The sequence below is a fragment of the Rhyacophila brunnea genome, unplaced genomic scaffold (assembly GCF_057557595.1).
Source record: "Rhyacophila brunnea isolate RB1 unplaced genomic scaffold, BYU_Rbru_1.0 scaffold_19, whole genome shotgun sequence".
NCBI lineage: Eukaryota > Metazoa > Arthropoda > Insecta > Trichoptera > Rhyacophilidae > Rhyacophila > Rhyacophila brunnea.
In genome coordinates, this window is record NW_028232848.1 from 18,966,246 (window position 1) to 18,985,862 (window position 19,617).

At 30.5% G+C, this 19,617-nt stretch overlaps 1 protein-coding gene across 1 annotated transcript in view; it reads right to left on the minus strand.

Annotated features, from left to right (window-relative positions):
* nAChRbeta2 (nicotinic acetylcholine receptor beta2) overlaps positions 1 to 19,617 on the minus strand; it is a 76,554-nt gene that overhangs the window by 48,953 nt on the left and 7,984 nt on the right. The window contains exons 6-7 of the mRNA XM_085946211.1: positions 18,830 to 18,957; positions 11,400 to 11,575 (exon numbers count right to left, since the gene is read on the minus strand). Of these exons, the coding sequence (XP_085802337.1) occupies positions 11,400 to 11,575; positions 18,830 to 18,957 (304 nt within the window). The remainder of the gene's footprint in view (positions 1 to 11,399; positions 11,576 to 18,829; positions 18,958 to 19,617) is intronic.

Below are 19,617 nucleotides of genomic sequence, written 5' to 3' on the forward strand. Positions count from 1 at the left end.
AATGTTAATATAAACATCCGTTCCGCGGAGGCTCATATTACGATCTTATTAGTTATTAGGATTGGATATGTTCAAAAAAATTTATAAATAATATTAAGTTGAACTTTGTAACCAGTGTGTCGTGTGGTTACATACACCAGTTCAACTCTCACTAATTATTCCAGCCGCAAATGGCCTACTTAGCTTAGCCGCGCCGCTAACGATTGGCGATCCTTTTTAACCAGGTTTATTTTTAGGAGGGAACCCCCGCAATATAATTAAGTTAGCGGTATAGCTTTAGATACCAGATCGGAACCGTTAAATTACCGCTGAGTTTCTCCGTAGCATTTACCGGGATCACCCTCGAGATTTATACAATGGAATTACAATGCAAACACCTATTGCAGAGGAGACTAAACTTGATTAGCTACGACAAATTTGGTCAGATTTGTTGTTTTATAATAAATCAAAGTAATATCAGCATCTCTTATAATAAACGGTAGTTCTCAATTGTACCAAAATACTTTAATTATCCATTTTTATGTAGTTATTTCAAATAACAAATCAAACCATTTCCATAATCAACAACCAAAATAATTTATTTTTGAATGACCTCATAATCATAATAATACAAAAAAATACTATAAACGAATGGGATTTTTCATCTGAATTAATGATTCTACATTTTCTGTGTTGCTTTCCAATGGGAATACATCACATACATAAAAATATAAATGTGTATAACTTGAAATCCTTTTTCATTTATATCAAATTTTATTTTAAGTATGGTCCCAATATTGAAGCTCGATTTGATATAAATAAAAAGGATTTCAAGTTATACACAATTAAATTTTTTTATAAAAATCGATGTTTTTTAAAATAAATATAAAAAATATTAAAACGATGAATTAATCAAAAATCTATACGACGAAAAATTGAAAACTTAACTAACTAAATTTTAATAATAAATATGACCATAAAAAATTATGCACTAATAAGATGTGACCCTGCAACAAATTCACATTTTTTTACAATTGTAAGTTTATCTTTGAATTAAATATATATATAATGTTTTCAGAAACATACTTATTAATTAACCACTTACAATTGTAAATTATCAAAAAAAATCTCAAATTGCAAGCTTCGTATTTTCCGCTAGGTTCTCTGCTGGCATGCCTCTCCCCCTTAATAATTCAGCAACTACAAATGGCGACCCCTTAAATGAATAAAAAACTACCGCCTTTTGCAATTAACCTCTAGTTTAACGACATTTAAATAACAGACCGGGGTGGATTTGATATTTTATGGATATACATACGATGAAAAGTATTTGCAGAATTAGAATGAAGAGCAATATAAAAAATAGAAGCTTTGGACTTTGAAAATAATAGTCACAATTCCAAAAATATAGAGTAGGTACATTATAATTGATTAATTTTGACGTTGACTAATACTTAACGTGACCGTTTATTTTTTCCCCCAAACCGGAACACCTAAAAAAAGGTAGGTATTTATCCATTTTAGGCGCCTCACACTTTCATACAATACAATTGACAAGATAGTGATGTTTTTTCTTGTCATATTCGGTTACCTATTTTATTTATTTATTTGAAGATTATCGGTAGGTATGTTTGGGTAGGCGCATAGATACAACGCTTGAGTTCCTACATATTTTTTAATATTACATTTTATTTATTAATGAAAAGTACATACAGGTATGAATACATTAAAATTTATCTGATGTTAAATTTTTCCGAAGAACAAATTTAGTATATCTGCTGTTGATTTCAAAAACGAATGAAATTCTTGGCTGGATTTTTTCGAATTTACTTTTATAATTAACATTGCTTCAAGGACATCTACTTTCAACTGTGTTTTTTCACTCGTCTACAACTATATAATATATCATAAGAGAGAAGACCCTTTTTACTGGTGCATTAGTGCCGAGCAGATATAAAATATAATATTCAATAATTCTACGAAAATTTTTGTGACCCAAATTATTCGCGCAAAAGTGTTTGAACAACTCCACCCAACGACTTTCGGTTGAAACATTCCAATTGTTCCATTCAGACACTTTTTGCTGTGTAATTTAATTAGAAAAGTGTAAATACTCATCAAATATTTCTGTATCTTGGTCACAAGTTTCTTTCTTTTCGAAAACGGGACATTTTGGCGTCCCGAAACTGTGTTCGGGGACACCGGGACACGCCGCCTGAAAACGGGACTGTCTTGGTGAAAACGGGACGTCTGATCACATTACTAATACTGCACATGCTAAGTATTTAGTTAGAAAAGTAGATAAATAAAATCATAATAATAATTATAAATAAAATATTTAATTTCTATAACTATAAACTTTTCCTGTTTTCTTCTAAAAACTTTTTCGTTTTCTGTAAACTTTTTATCATGTGCATGAATTAATATACATTTTAATTAATAATAGCTATTTTTACAAATATATGAGAGATTTTGAACCATAGTACATATTAACTAAATGTGCTACGATCATCGTAGCCGATCTCTACGAACTGCTACGCCGTTTAAAAAATGGATTATTATTTGTTGCAAATGACGTAGAATTACTAAACTATTCATGTATAATATAAGACAATATATTATATAAATTGTAAATATTGCAATATGTGTATATAATGAACGTTTATTTATTTATATAATTTATTATTGACATTACCATATGAGACATCTATTTCCGAATTAGTCCTATATCGGTAGGCCATTTATATATTACCAGATATATATTATTATTACTTAGGGGTGTTTTGCAATTGATATTCAACGACAATAAACTATTCAATAATAAAATATTGGCGACCGCTGGCTTATTGGTTATGCGAAAGCAGGAACGCACTGGGAAAAGTGTCAATATTTGCGTTGGTAGAATATTTGTAATATTAATACCCGCCATTCTGTTTGCATGTCAAAAATTAATTATATTTACTTTATTGTCTTAAGAATATTTATTCCTCGGTAACAACTTTCGTAGATCCTTTTAACAAAATTACCAAAAATATGTATACACTCTAATCTGTTAAAATAAAATAATGTTAAGGAACTTGTTTTTATATATTTTTTACAAGCAGTATATCAACATAATTATTATTATTATTGTTCCTCGTATTTTCAATATTTTTCGATAAAGAATATTTCACACCTTTGATGAAAACTGATTATGTAACACCTTGGATTAAATAGTTAAATAAAATTAATTATAGTATAGAATAAAGCATGCTCGCGAAAAGATCATTTAAGGCGGAGGTTTCCAAACTTAATGTTACAACGCCTCTTTTTTTAAAAAAGAAAAAATTTAAACGCCTCCCCTCCCCTTTTATTTCACTAAATAATACAGACACGTTTTTTAAATTAAATTTTTTTTAATATGTACCTAAGTGTATAAATTTATTTTTTTAATTATTTTTTTTAAAGCGATAGATGTGCTTGTTTATCAAATCTAAGTGTCATTGAGGAGAGTGCTACCCGTAGCTCTTTGTCTACTAATAAACGGGCTCGACATTTGGATTTCATTGCACCTTATGCAGAATATCCCGTTTCTTTTAAATATGTGATGTTACGAATGGGAGCAGTACTTACATTGGTTTTCTTGACATATTATTATTATATTATAATAAATATATATAATTAGTATTATATCCTTCATTGCAATTCAACCAAGTAGGGCTTCATTCTGATTTTCACTGAAAATTTTATTTTAACAAAGTATCAAATGATAATTATATTAATTTTTCATTTTCAATAATAGTACTTCGTCAATCCAAATTCATCATCTTGTTAATCACTAAATGGATTCTGTATCAACGTAAACTTTTTTTAAATCAAGATCTTCAAAATAATATGAAAAGTGCATTAAGCAAACCATCCAAGTTTTTGGTAAATAGATTTTTGTTTGCTTCAATATTAACTGTGGTGCAGAAATCATTTAAAAGTGGAAACAATAAGTTGAACTTATTTTTTTTTCTGTAATTTGGATATAATAAAGCTTCATCTTTTTATGAATGCTTTCACTTTGTCGTTTTGAATCAATGAATTCATTTATTTCAACCAAAAAGGCAAGTTTAACAATAAAGTTAAATTCGTAAATAAATTTTCCTCTTCATTATGATTTTCATCAAGAAACATTGCTATCTAGTTTTCACGATCTAGCCAGCGCACTTTACAATCGTATATAAATGAAGTATAATTAGCTTCCATATCTTAACAAAGCTTTTCAAACAACCTAACTTTTAACTGACTGTTTTTTATGGAGTTTATAACTAGCGCCCGTTTTATGAACTATGCACTTGCAAAGTGGTTACCTGTGGTTACATTTCTGTTAAACTATACGCGCCTCCCAGTTTGGAAATCGCTGTAGGCCTAATTTACACCAGCAGACTCGTAGACCCAAATAGAAAATCATCGCGAGCAATCGTCGACTGTAAATACCAATTACACGGAACAGTTCAGATACCAACTCAATCGTATTGACGGTTGATTTGATTCGTTCAAAATAATATGCTCTCAGTTGCTGGTGTTAATAATTATAAGTAAAACAACAAAATAATTTTAGTCAAGTAACAAGTTGCTGATTGTATTTACTAGAATTTTATTTTTTTGTATTATTACTGTCTGTTAAAATAATGAATTAAGTCAGGCAGCCTTCATTATGTAAACGTCGTGTTATTATCTCAAACGCAAGATACTCAAGGTTAATTCGGAGATTTTTGTGCATTCTCCGTAATCTTCTATACGATCGTACCTAAAAAATAGGAATTGTGCCAATTCGGTCACGACTCTAGGGAACGACTCAAATGTGTCTATTCGGATCTATCGGACCAATCGTGGCAGATGGTTGGCCTGAGAATCTGCCAATGTAATTTGAGCTTTCAACTACTTAGAGCCTGATACGTAGAATGCTACGTATAAATGAATATGCAGTATATTATATTAGAAGCAAGACAGTGAGGTAATAATATGGTGGTAATAATTTTTGGTCAATAATTATTCACATATTTTTTTTTATATACAATTCTAAAAGTAGGACGGCTGCACAATATGAATGTAATTATCACAAATTTATAGCGAATAATTGTAATGATTACTTTATCGGTCATTTAATAATAAAATTGTAAATGCATGCGGGTATAGTATTTTATTCCCAGTATTATTTTTATTCATTGATGAAATGAAAACACTCTTTCTATGTTCATCAATATTATTTACAAAATTCTATATCGATTAATCAAAATGCATGCAAATTTTTCGTTTTTTTTTTTGGTTGGTACTTGGGTAGATAATGTATATACTCAACACAATCTCACTTCGTCCGAAACTATGACTTATGTACTATCACTGTTCACGTTAGCACCAGTATATATGATAAATCATCAATATCAAAGTCAATATATTATAATAATATTACCATCGCTCTATTATAAGTAAAAGAAAATCAAGTAACAAGCATTTTTATCGTAGAAAAGTTATTCAAACAATAAATACTGCAACTATTTCTTTGAATGTTTCGTATAACGAAGAAACAGCAATGGTATTCTGTCATGTGGTACCCCCTTTAAAATTAATGAAATTGTTATAATGAAATAATAATCTAAATACGGATCAACGAAAGGATATATTTATATTTTTTTGATTGTATCTTAGATATATGATGATATATTTTTTGTAAATTCTAAGACTAATCTTTTATAGGTAAGTACCTATATTATTTTTATTATAATTTGTTTCGATAATATAACCTATTCTTGTTTTATCCTTATATTATGTTGTAAATTGATATTATATAATTTATAATATTTTTTATATAAGTCTCGAATAATAAATATACTTTTTATCGATTTCTTCAATAAATAGAATTTAATAACATGCCTCTAGATTTCATCGCTAGATGTCTCTCATGCAAACTACACTTAATTTTTTGAACATAATATTATTCTTGAAAGCAATTATGTGAAATATTTTCTTTTATCTACAACAATATTAATGGGGAGGCGTCAGAAGTCACTGTGTAAAGAATACCAAGATTTCTTAATCGTAATCCACTTTTTTCTAAATGTATACAAAGCGAAACCCCCGATCTTTATCGCCGTTTGTTTATTAGAGACTCCGGATAATAGCGACCGGGATTATCCGCACCGGAAGGGCGACCGGACCCCCTCCGTTCCTTTCAATAGCAACTTCTCCCTCTTTGAAAAAGTTTCAGAGGCGCCAATGCGACTTTCTTGAAGTATTACATATTTATCAACAATTCTGTTTGACTGGTAATAACATTATTTTAACTGTGTATAAGTAAAGTTGTAATATTATTTTTTATTTGCAATACGATCTAGTATGTGCTATCGTTACCTTCTGTCTATTATATACACTGCATATTAGAAGAAGGTAAAATCTACAAGGACAGTATATACACACCGGGATCGCGTCTTACGGCCTAATTAGACCATCAAACTCGCAGACCCAACCAGATTGAACGATTGTCGTGAGCAATCGTCGACTTTAAATACCAATTACACAGAACGTTTCAACAACCAACTCAGTCGTATTGGCGCTTGATTTGATTGACTTTTAATATTCGCTCAATACTTAGTGTGAAAAATTATTTAAAGTACAGCAACAAATGAAATTAAGTTAAGTGAAGAGTTGCTGGTTGTATTTACTAGGGTATTATTTTTGTTTTTTATTATTATTGTCTGTTAAAATAATGAATAAAGTCACCTTCCTCCACCCGCTGTGTCTGTACAGCCGTGGATAATGCACGGCCGCCTTCCACAGCGCTGTATTGCGACATAATGAATATTTAATTGCTCACATTTCGTCCCAAACCGATTATTTGCAACCATGCACCTCGGTGCTTAGGGGGGACTCTAGAAGAAATAGAAGCCGGCGTGATACGCCCTGTGTACCCGCGTACTGATGCTCAAGGTTTTAGTTTGATTCTAAGTCAGGCAGCCTTCATTATGTAAACGTCAAATTTGTGTTGATTATGTCAAACGCAAGACAGAACACGCTCGCGCGCATAGTTTGCGCGACCACTCATGGAAGCTCAAGGTTAATTCGGATATTTTCGCACGTTCTCGGTAATCTTCGCCGCGATCGTACCCATACAATGGAAATTTTTCTAATTCCCCCACGACTTCTCACAGCTCCAGGGAACGACTCAAAAGTAACTTTTCATGATTTGGGGAGATTGTAGCAGACAGTCGACCCAGACGGTTGAACTGAGAATCTGCCAATGTAATTTGAGCTTTACCAAACCCTACTTCACAGATAGCAAGGCAGCGCTGACATCGATGTAACTTTTGGCGACCGTATTTCAACGTCGCCTATACAGACTACAACTCCAAAGTCCACCTATAGTACATCAGTACATCGCAGTAGCCTTTGACACGAACGCTATCAATACGGCACCTGTCCATAATCCATTAATAATTCCAAAAAAACCGTCAACCACATGTTTTGGGATTGCAGATTATGTGTTTTGCAAACATAGTAATAAGTGCGAGTGGCGAAATAAAATGATCAAAAAGTCATTAAAATCATTTTAAAAAAACGGTAATAAAGTTGGTCGAAAGATATTTAAAAAAAAAAAATGGCGGCTGATGACTATAATAACCGACTATCCAATCAATCTCCGGTTTAATATTATTTTACTCACAAACGGAGTTGGATTTAGTAGTAGGTATATATATAATAATAATACATACATACATACATACGATTAATATTATATATGATGGAAAAGTACTTAGAAAACCAAAATTTAATTTAAAATGGATGCATTTAACCAAATTTTAAACCAATAGCCTCAATTTATAATAAAAAACACTATTATGAGAGAATTAACTTTTTATTTCTACTTTTCATTATTATTTTTTTTTATTCAACGTACCACAAATTCTGGTTACAAAAACCGATAACAATTTTATATCCTGCATTATGGGTCACACTGTACTACATTCCTGTCTTCCTATTTAGTAGAACATGGATTTAGTGCAGTTATGAACTTCATCACGAAAAAAGAAGACGAATTTTACTCACAAACATAGAGCCAAACATAAACAATCTCATATCATCCCATCAGGTTCACCCATTTCATTGAAAAATTGTTTTAATGCAAAAGTTATAATTTCAATAAATACTACTTTAAATATCAAAATGTATTATTTTTATTTTATTTTTACATGACCATTTACCATTCAAGACATCAATATTTAATTTATAAAGGTTTTTGCTTTAAGAAGGGGTCCATAGGCATAATAAGTTTGGAAACCACTAGATGAAAGAAAATTATTGGCAAAGTCTATAATTTCAGTGATCACCATTTTCAGTAACGAGTCAACGGATATGAAAATGAAATTAATATGCATTACAATACTTAGGTAGGTAATACTATTTTGCTTACTCGTCACGTCATCAACTTAATTCCATTAAAGGCATACCTACATAATTTAACTTACCTAGTGATCGTACTTACGGTTTGCTATTTCTGACCTAGGCAAATAAACAAAAAGTGGACACATAATAATTACTCAGCCGCTTAGATTTGTCCCTTTCGCTTGGACATGTCCCCTTTTGTCGGTAATCGTGTACGTACCTTTCGGACATAGCGTAATATACGCAAATGTGCGCAAAGATGACCCTTTTTGCTTTGATGTAATCGGTTCCGGGTCTTTTCACGAAAATATTCTGTGGAAATATCATTAAGGTACATAGCAACTAAATTGAAATTGCGTATACGATCTTTTTTCCCCAATATGACTTTTTTGTGGTTAACAATGTTGCCAACCGTATTATAATTATGACACCGCGTAAAATGTAATATAGTCCATTATACCTATTTTATACATATTCATATTATTAGTTATAATTTAATTTCTACGCACATTCTAATGCACGTCAGCCAGTATCTTGGAAATTTGCTCCTGGGACACTCTCAGGACAACATTAAAGGTCGCCTAATTTCGTTACACTACGGTATACATCTCCATAGAGTGTGTGTGTGTAGTGATGTGAGATACTTATACTACAATTTTACGCTAACTATGCCTTAAAACTATAATTACCTAATTCAAAGGATTGAACACGAAAGTAGTTTTCCTTTGAATACTGCGAATTATTATTTTTCAAACTTTATCTTCATACAAAATATCCATGAACTTCCTACTTATTTTTTTCCAAGATACTATTTTTTACAATTTATCAGCACAAAAAATACGTGTAGGTACGTACCTACTATAGTTTTTAAATTCTATATAAAAAGATGGAAACACTAGTAAAAATACCATATTTCTTCGTCACAACAATACAACGTATAGCCTTGACTCATAAGTTTGACTTAGGTCCACATTTACCTATTCATATATTATTTTGCATGAATATTCGCAAATTATTTTAATGATGTGGTGCGGTGGCGTAGTGTACAATGCCACGGGGCAAAGCAGCAGTGACGTCCCTAGACAAAATGCCGCCCCTGGACAGCGCCAAAATGCCGCCCCATTTTTGTATACAGTATTTTTTATCATTCGTGCATGTGTCGTTTCATATGAATATATGTCGGTTACCAAGAACGTCAAAGGGCAACGGAAGTAAACTAGACATCGCGAACTCGACAAAAATTACAGTCCTGTTAAACCTTTTATGTCAATTAATACACTTTGTTTCCAACCAGTGAGCTGATTTTTTTTAATGGAAAGATATTTTCGTTATTAATAAGTTTAGGTAGCTATTTCTATATTATATACCAAACGATTCTCATCGATTTGCCGCCCTTCAAGTAACTGCCGCCCCAAGCGACGCTCAATCTGTCTACTCCCACGGGACGTCACTGCAAAGTAGTCATGGTTTTATACTCTGTGGCTGTCTCAAATTCGTCAAGAAATACGTCACTTTATAATTAATTGTGTATGATAATATATTTGGACAAAATGTATCCTAAAATGACAATCCCATCAAAATGTTCACTTGCGGGGTCGTATACACCAATGTTTCTTAACCTTTTTATATCTGCGGACCACAAAAAAATCAAAAAAATTTGCGGACCATCAACATTGGAATAAAATAATAAATATTTATATTTACATTATTGTTGAAACAATTGTCGAAATATAATCCAACCCCACTTTCAAAGTTGGGCTTCTATGATTTATGACTATATACAATAGTGTAATTCATTCCGGAAATGGCTTGTTGATTCATTGTGAACCTTTGTAGGTGCACGAGTTTTGAAAGATATTTATTACTTGAAATTTAATATTACCTTTTAAAAATGGATACTAACTATTTTATATATATGGAAACTTTGAGAGAAAAAAAAGCTTGCTTGAATGTTCTCAAATATTACTAATATTAATTGAATGCGCGAATCGTTTACGTGACAAACTTTAATGCATATAATGATATAGAGGTGACTATTGAAAATAATACATTCTTTAACGCGTGATTAAGTTTATCTCATATTACTCACACTAGAGAATTAAATATTTTTACAGCCTCACCGAGAAGGCAACACACTTCCCATTATTTTAGTGTTCTTTGGGGTGGTGTTTTTGGTCTACTTAAAGAGCTAATGGGCGGCACTTTGCCACAACGTCACTGCCATATGTTTTAAACATATATTTTGTATTTTTTCTATCTGGACTTCATGATGCACTAGGCAGGTAGGGATGCTTCGAGGTTATAGAAAATATCCGTTCCGCCATTTTAATAAGGTTGGAAATTACTGAACTCATTATTATGCTATTCTAAATACCTTAGACGCATATCGTGAATAAATTTACAAACTACGTAACCTAAATAAATTGTATTTTAACAAATAAGTGTTATTGATAATTTTATAGCTATAGTGAAATCGCTAATCACTGGCTAATAGGACTATATAATACTCAATGATAATAGTAATTCACGGGAAATTGACCGCCGCAACCAAACTTAGCTACATTTTATTTTACAGATTTTTTACTGTATCTTTGTTTAAATTACAGTTACTGCATAATGCAGGAATGGATAAAAATACAAATCTACCCAGTCGTGCATTTAGACAACACGATTTGGAAGCCCTCTACGATAAAAAATAACATTTTATTTTTAATTTTCCAAATAATAAATAAGAGTACTTACATGAATTTTTTTATACTTTGGGTTACTTATATTTTAATATTTTACACTCAGTTTGTGAGAAATCCTCATCTCTTTTTTCAATTTCAATATAATTTAATAACTTTGTGACTGGTTTTAACTCTTCGGAAACCCTTTTTCTGAAGAATCGATTGCATCATGTGTGTCAGAAAATGCACCAATGAATCTACCGGTGTAGCTAGCTTATGAAGCTGTCCGCTCGTGCTGTCAATTTTCCATATAATTACGGATATTAGTATGTATGAATGTCATCTCACCTGAAATGCACGTTGAGTACGCAGACAGTCATCCAGACACTCAACGACACGAGTATCATTGTAAATAGCAGGTACTTCCCCAGGAGTGGAATGGCCAGGGAAGTCGGAGGAATGATCTCAGCCAGCAACAGGAAGAACACAGTCAAAGACAGGAGAATTGAAATGCACAGAGTTACCTGAAATGCCCTAGCGAACTGAACACCTCGTGGACCATAATTATTAACACAATAACAATTAATAGTCCAGACCCAAACTTTTAATATTCAATAAACAATAAGCCTGACTCACAAGTTGATCTCACGGTTTATTGCACCTGGAGAACGTAAAATTTTAGTTTACTCTAAATTTCTAAATAAGTACACCTGTCGACCAAAAGTATTCATGTCTAAAATTTAAAGTTTAATATACAATCAGTTAATAATTAGTTAGGCATGGGGAATCAAATTCGACAAATTTATGTTTAGCTCTAAACATTTTTAAATTTGGACGATGCCTCCTAAATATTATTTAGTAGTTTTTTTCTAGTTTTACTGTATTTTGTTTTGCGCGATTGAGCCTTCACAATAATGATAGTACTTAGTGCTCGGCCGTAGTGGTTTGGCGGGCGCGGCGCGGCGGCGTCTTGCGAAACTCAAACGTATAACCGTGTGTATTATGCCCCAAAAAAGACACTGTCTACGAACATTTCACACACGGTTATACGTTTGAGTTTCGCAAGACGCCGCCGCGCCGCGCCCGCCAAACCACTACGGCTGAGCACTTATATGCTCACTTGCCTTTATTATTTATTTCAGTATTTAAAGTACCGACCTAAATATAAGATTGTAATTTTAATAATTTCAATACCGATATATTATTAAATTATATGACTATTTTAATTTCTCAACGTTTTCATGTTTTAAGTCTTATAAATCTTGTTGGTCAACTCGATCTTTATTTATCTCGTATATTTTATTTGTATTTTTATGTTGAATAAATCGCAAATATTGTGTATCGTTTATTTTAATATAGTAATATCAAAAAATCTTATGATTTCATCAGAATAGAAGTTTATTCAAAAGTACTGAATTACCTGAATCAAAGTAACCTATTGTCACACAAGAAACTAACCAAAAATATACGGCAGATGCCTGTAATTATTAGAAAAGAAAGAAAGCTTTCAACTATCGTCGCACTATGAAACGCCAGTTAGCTGAACGATTGCATTATTGACCTCTCAATTTCAGTCAGACCAAACAAATAAAGTTTTAGTCAATTCAATTTTCATGTAATGTATGCATGTACCACCTATAGCATGTTGTTAATATATATCGACGATTTTTAATCGCTTATTTTAACCCCAAAATGTTTCACATTAAATTAAATCAACCATCAACATAATAATAGTACCTATGTAATTATTTCCGATATAGTAATACATTATAATTGTAATACTGGTCTTTTTAGTGGTGTCTTTTTATCTGGTACTTATTATAACGGTATTATAGTGAATATAAAGAATACGTAAAATAACAGCAAAGTATTAAAATAAATGTTGAATTTCAACTATGCATAATAATTGTCAATAATAAAATTATTATTATAGCATAAAAAAACATAATATTAATTATTTCATATTATATATTATATTGTCGCTTTTACAACATAAAATCTAACATAACAACATATTCACTAAGTTTTTAACATGTAATGCATCGGCCAAAAATAAAAAAATAAATAATAAATGCTGCTTTGCTGGTGAAAAACGAAAATGAATGCATATGGCTAGCGGCAAACGTAAAATGATATGGCATTTCTTTTAGTTTCCAGCACTTAAACAATAAATACGGTGTTATATTAAATTTGCTGTGATTTCTTTAAAAATAATCGAAACAAAATTCATCAATGCAAAGCATGGTTTTTGGAAAGCAATTATATTTTTTTTTGCAAAAATCAAAAAAAAAATATGGCGATTGACTTAGGCTGTCATCAGATGTTAGGTACACCTTATATTGGTTAACTGTTTTCCTTTGTAGAATAATACGTAGTATAAACTGTGAATTTGGATCTCTCTGACAGTTTGTCTAACATTGGCCCAATATGTTTATGTTTTATTTGTATACACAACAATAATAATTCATCACTCTGTTTTTTTAATTATTGCAAAGAATTGAATATACTAAATAGTTAGTGATGGGTACGTAGAGGAAGGACAGATTCTCTGGCACTGCAGCTACGACAAAATCACTTTGGAATAGTGTTAGTGTCATTTGAAAGTAACGATACTAACACCTAAACGAGTCGCTTGCACTGCCACAACAATCTAACTCCATTCTACCTACATCAAATAATATAATATAGTATGTCATGTGTGTGTGTGTAAGCTACTAAAAATAAGCATTGTTCAAAATCATTTAAAAGTTTTATATAAATCCGCATCTTTTTTTTTATTAATTTATAAATGGAAAATATTTTACATCCACTGAATAACGAACAAATGTAGACATTTTTGAGGGAAAATTTTTACTCTTTCACCGGAAGTAAGTCTCATGTAGTGCGTTTTGATTTAAAGACACAATATTTCACATTGTGGATCTTTAAACTACATTTAACTTGATTTTTTCTTGCATCTTATTCAGTTTTAAACACGCGTTTAGTTTCAAATGTTTTTGAAAGTGGATTTATGTAGAGGCAGAAGCATACAAACAATTGTATAGTTTATTTGTAAAAATATGTATTTAGGTCTGTAAGAGGCTTTTCAAACAATGTCTGATTATCGTCAACTTTATATAAAATAATTACCTACTTTAAAAAATATAAAATATACTAACTGTACCAAAATTAGATTGATTGCAGAGTGACCCAAATCAACAGTAGCGCTGTAAAGTTCACTTAGCTATGATACTCACCCCTTTGTCTAATCTGCGATGTTAAATATATTAGTAGAGTAACTACTTTAATTTAACGGAAATGTATTATGAAAGCTTCATCTAAGCTTCCGTGTCATTTAGAAAAATTCTAATTACTTATAAAATATATATTATTTCCAGTACCTACCTTTCCTTATCTCTGATCGTTGATGGAAAATATAAATTACTTACTGATATGATATCAATTTTAAATGAAAAACTTCAATGACTAATTTTCTACATGAGAAAATAATAGTGCGACTTATTATGTTCCTAGTTTTCTATTTGTCTATTTAATTACTCATAAAATTAAATATTAATAGTACACACACATAAATACATGTATGTGAATACTTATACTGTCTATAAAATTTAAATAAATATAATTAATAAATTATCAAAACTACAAAAGTTTATACTGATTTAAAATAAGTAGCTCTAAAAAATAATACTATGCATTCGTCAATTAATTATTAATAATGATACGTATTTCAATACTAATTATTATGTTTCAATAATTCATTCGGTGTTTTTACTTTAATTATTGAAAATAAGGGAGTTTTGGAAAGTCAGCCGCATACCTACAATCTTTATTAATACACCTATTTTTAAATTATTTTATTTAACTACGTTCAATTTTAAAAGAATGTTTCGTGGCATACCTTAATAAATATCAGTCTCATATTAAATAAATACAATGCCTTATATTTAGATATACCTACATTTTCAAGTATGTTGTACTGATTTCTATCTTAACCAACTTTATTATTGATTTTTTAATGGGTTTTAATGATTATTCTATAAATACATGGTAGTATTACGATGTTTCGGGATATAATGTGTTCCCCTACCGGGATATCATGGCATGATAGTATTAATAGGTAGAAACACTATTATGAATCACCGATTATCATAATATCCATCCATCTTGAATATAATAATAATAATATATCAATTGCAAACAGCCAACTCAAAATTTTGACCGAGAAAAATTAATAAAATAGTACCTAACATAAATATTAATAACAGAGAGGGTTTATTGGCCTTGAATGTAATTATATTATTTAGTCATTATTATAATTTTAACGTGTTAAATTTTGACAACATGAATTATAAAGTGTGTAAGAAAAAAATTATTCAAAATATACCAGTAGCTTGTTTTTTTTAAGTAACGGGTCCAAAAATCATTCTTTGGAGTATCTTCACAGCATCAAATGCCATACATTTGTCAAATTAATAATATTTTCATAATATGTGACGCAAAATTATAATGCTCAAAATACGTAAAAATTGACTGAATTTAGATATGCAGTTACTTCATAGTATTGTATCTCTAGTTATTTTTTAAATAAACCTTTATTAGCCCTAGAAAAGGTGTATTAATAATATAATATGCTGACGTATTAATTTATCTTCTCTTTCATATAATGCTATAAAAATCTTTATCATAACATAATATATCATAATAAAAATGACAAAATGTAAACGTGTTTAATTTTCATTACAAGTGCCAATAAATTTTCTCCCGGATGTATCTGCTACTATATTCATGTTTTCATAACCGGTCATTAATCGGAGTGTTAAAATAAACAAAACCATTTAATTACTACATATAACCATATTAATTCAATTATTAAATTTAAAATTCATTTGACATTTAGTTTTACGTCCATTTTGTAACTTTTTGACCTTTTAAGTTGGCTGCTTTGTAACCAAATCCAAGATGGCGCTTTAATAATAATATATCGGACGTTCGATAATAGCATTACCTAAAAGGCATGCCACACTAAGTGAATTTGATACCACAATATAATCCTATTACGATAGTCGTATATCTATATAAATAGGATGACATGTAAGTCTCAAAATCACCTACTTGGCTACCCAAATAGGTTACCAACATTCCGGGAGGCTAAAGACGGACGAAGTAACGATACGTTCAAAGCTTTTTGGGGCACACATATTAAGGTGGGTTCACATCAAACAATGATTCTAAACGGGTCATGGTCCAACATAATATGGTGGGGTGTGGTCAAATTCGCCATAGGACAGTAACAAGCAACTCTATGGGCAATCTCAAACAGTTCAAATTGCAGCTTTGATGTACGTGGTATTATGGCAACACAGTACAATATTAAATAATAATATTGTTTGACACTTCTAAAATCTGCGTAGTAGATTATCTCGAAAATATAAATATAATAATTATGTTACATAGCTGCTAAGTCACGGAATGTGCATTCTACGCTTTTCAGCGTAGAGTGTAGACACTGTAGCTGAAAGAAATTCAAAGTTTTTACTTTGAGATCTTACAGGCAATTTTTAATTTGATGAGCCAATGCACGATCATAACAATAGATTCGAAAGCTTCTATTCCAGGTTTTTTCATGCGATAATAAAATTTCATGCTCTTGTCGTAAACGTTACGAACCAACTCAAAATTGGATGTGACTTTACTCTTCTCGTTCCGTCTATCGGAAATGATGTAAGCAGTGTCTAGTTTCTAAATTTTTAAAACGATGTAGTGAATAACAAGCTATATTCTTCTTAAACTTCTTTTGTGTAACTTTTTCTTTATTATTATTGTAATATTATTTAAATTCAAACTATTTAAAAACTGTACATACTCGTATTCGAACGCCCACAGTTGCCAAGACAGTGATAACGAGTCGACTTACAATATCGTGGGTCCCAAGTTTGAGTACGGGGTCTGGAAAATTTACACATTTTTTCACTATATGTCACAAAATCTGTTAAGACAACCTCCACTCTGTGGAGGCCCATATTATGATCCCCTTAATATTGATTATTGATTATCATAACACATCAAAATATATTCTAATGTTTAATCAATTTCTACTTATCCATAGTAATAACTTTAATCTTGATGTTTTAACATATTAATTTATTTTAAGTATTTACATAAAAGGCGGCCATCGTAGTCCAGCACGTAAGGCGTGGGCCTTATATAGGCTGCGGGTCCGATTCTCGGTGAGGTCACAATATCTATGTGATTTTCTCAAAGCATGAGTGTTTATGATTGTTTTATTTCTATTACTAATTACACTACTGTCTTTGGGCAGCATGGTCTGTCGTAGTGTCTAATAATACCGCAACTAGACTAATTTAACATATCCAGCGTTGGTGAGCTGCGGATTGAGCGTATGACTACCAGTCAAAAATTATACATATCTCCTTATGTAATTACAGGGAAATCTATACGTCCATCCAACTACTATCACCATAAAATTATGATTATAGTATATAGTATACTGAAGTTGCGGATGTACCTACCTACATTTCAATACCTTGATATTTCTTGACATAATGAACTGCGCAGATTAGTGACCGATTTTTTGTTGTTCAACTGTAATGTGAACTGTTTTGAGAGATTGCACAGTCAATTTGGAACATCTAAGTCTTGGGCACAATTCCTATAGTATAGACAAAAACATTTTCAACATCACAATCAAAATTTGATATCACAGCGATTGTTTACAAAAGTTTATTTTATTTTATTTCGAAAATAGTGATTTCAATAATAAATAAAATTTAGTGACGCTAATAATCAAATCATTTTTTTTTCAATTAAAAAATGAAGTAATATTACAATTTTTAGGTAAAAAAATTAATCTGATGTCGTTTCGTCAGTCTAAAAATAATATATATGATTGAAATCACAATTTTTCTTCGTTTTTTTAGTTTTAGTTGGTTTATTTTTTAATTATTTTTTTTAATACAATCGTTGTGACGGCAAACTGTGGATCTATAGTAACATTAATGATTTCGTTATAATCAAAGGAAAAGTATTATATAATTATTCACGTACATATATGTTTAATATAGAATACATACTAATTTGCGAAATTATGGTATTTAATTTATAAATTTCAGTAACAAAATAGTAGCCACGGACTGCTATTTTAGGGTATACAATCATCATCTGTAACGCATTTCCTTTTCGGTCTTAATTGCATTAATAATTTCAATTAATTGCAATTGTATCATAGTATTTCCAATTTTATTAAAATTTAACTGGATCGGTCTCGTCCATCTCAGAGGCTGACTCATTTCCAACTAGTCTCTCTGAGGCGGACGAAACCGGTCCAGTTATGTTTATTAAATAAAAATGGAATTACTACGATAAAATTGCCTTTGTCATTAATTAATAATATTAATTAATGACAAACTGGTTTCGTGCATCCGGAAAAGTCTGTTAAATAACCAATTCTTAATTTCATAGCTGACGAATTAATACGTTTATTATTATTAAACAATTTCGTAATATGTATTGTCAATTTTATATTGATTCGTATTTCATATTTTTTATTTACTTTTCAGATGTTCTAGTACAATTAAACGAATCATTAGTTATTTTACAATAATAATTTAGTTATAAAATTATTTTCCTTTGATAACAACCATTCTTATTGATTAATTAATTTCAAACATTCATTATTTTGATACAGTGTTAAGTGATACTTAAAGTTACTAAGTATAGCATACAATTAATATGTAATACCACCTCAACAATAATGATACCTTTTCGCCGGAATCTGAAGGCAAATAAAACACCAGGACAGTCAAGAAAGTGATTCCAACACACGGTATTATTAAATTCACCGTGTAAAATAATGTCTTCCTTCGCATAGTCAGCTTGAAAGTTATATCTGTAAAATAGGAATCGAATCATATCTTATAAATATTTCATTTGTCCATTGTTCTTTTACATCAGAAGTAAACGGAGAGAGCAAAATACAAAATAATGCATTTGGCTTTGGTATATTTTTGTAATTGTTCAATTTTCTTTTTCGAATTTCAAATTTAAAAAATTAAAAACAAAGAACACACTAACAAAATGGAGATTTTATAAATTTCTCCATTATATGGGCATGGTTTAGATTGTTTAGAAGATATTTTCGGACTAATTTTTGAAATGATTGTACGTATTATGGACACAGGAATTCCACACTTAGTTGTACGGTACTAGACTATTAGCGTCTTCAATGAAAATCTCATGGGATTTATGAGTTTAACAAAATAGACCGTTGATGTTCAATTATTTTTTTTTCTTAACACTAACAAAATAGTAATAATCTGTTACAATTCTATTTATCTATTTCTTTATATTTGTTATTATTCTTTGATCTATTCGGACTACAGAACTTTAAAGTCTAATAGAAGTTTGTAAATCCGATTTTGTACAATAACTTAACTTAATCATTTTTCATTTTTATACGTCCATTTTTTCCAATTTGTGAAAGTCATCAAAATAATTGTTTTCATGAAAAAACAAACATCTGACTTTTAACTTCTGAGTTATAGAATAA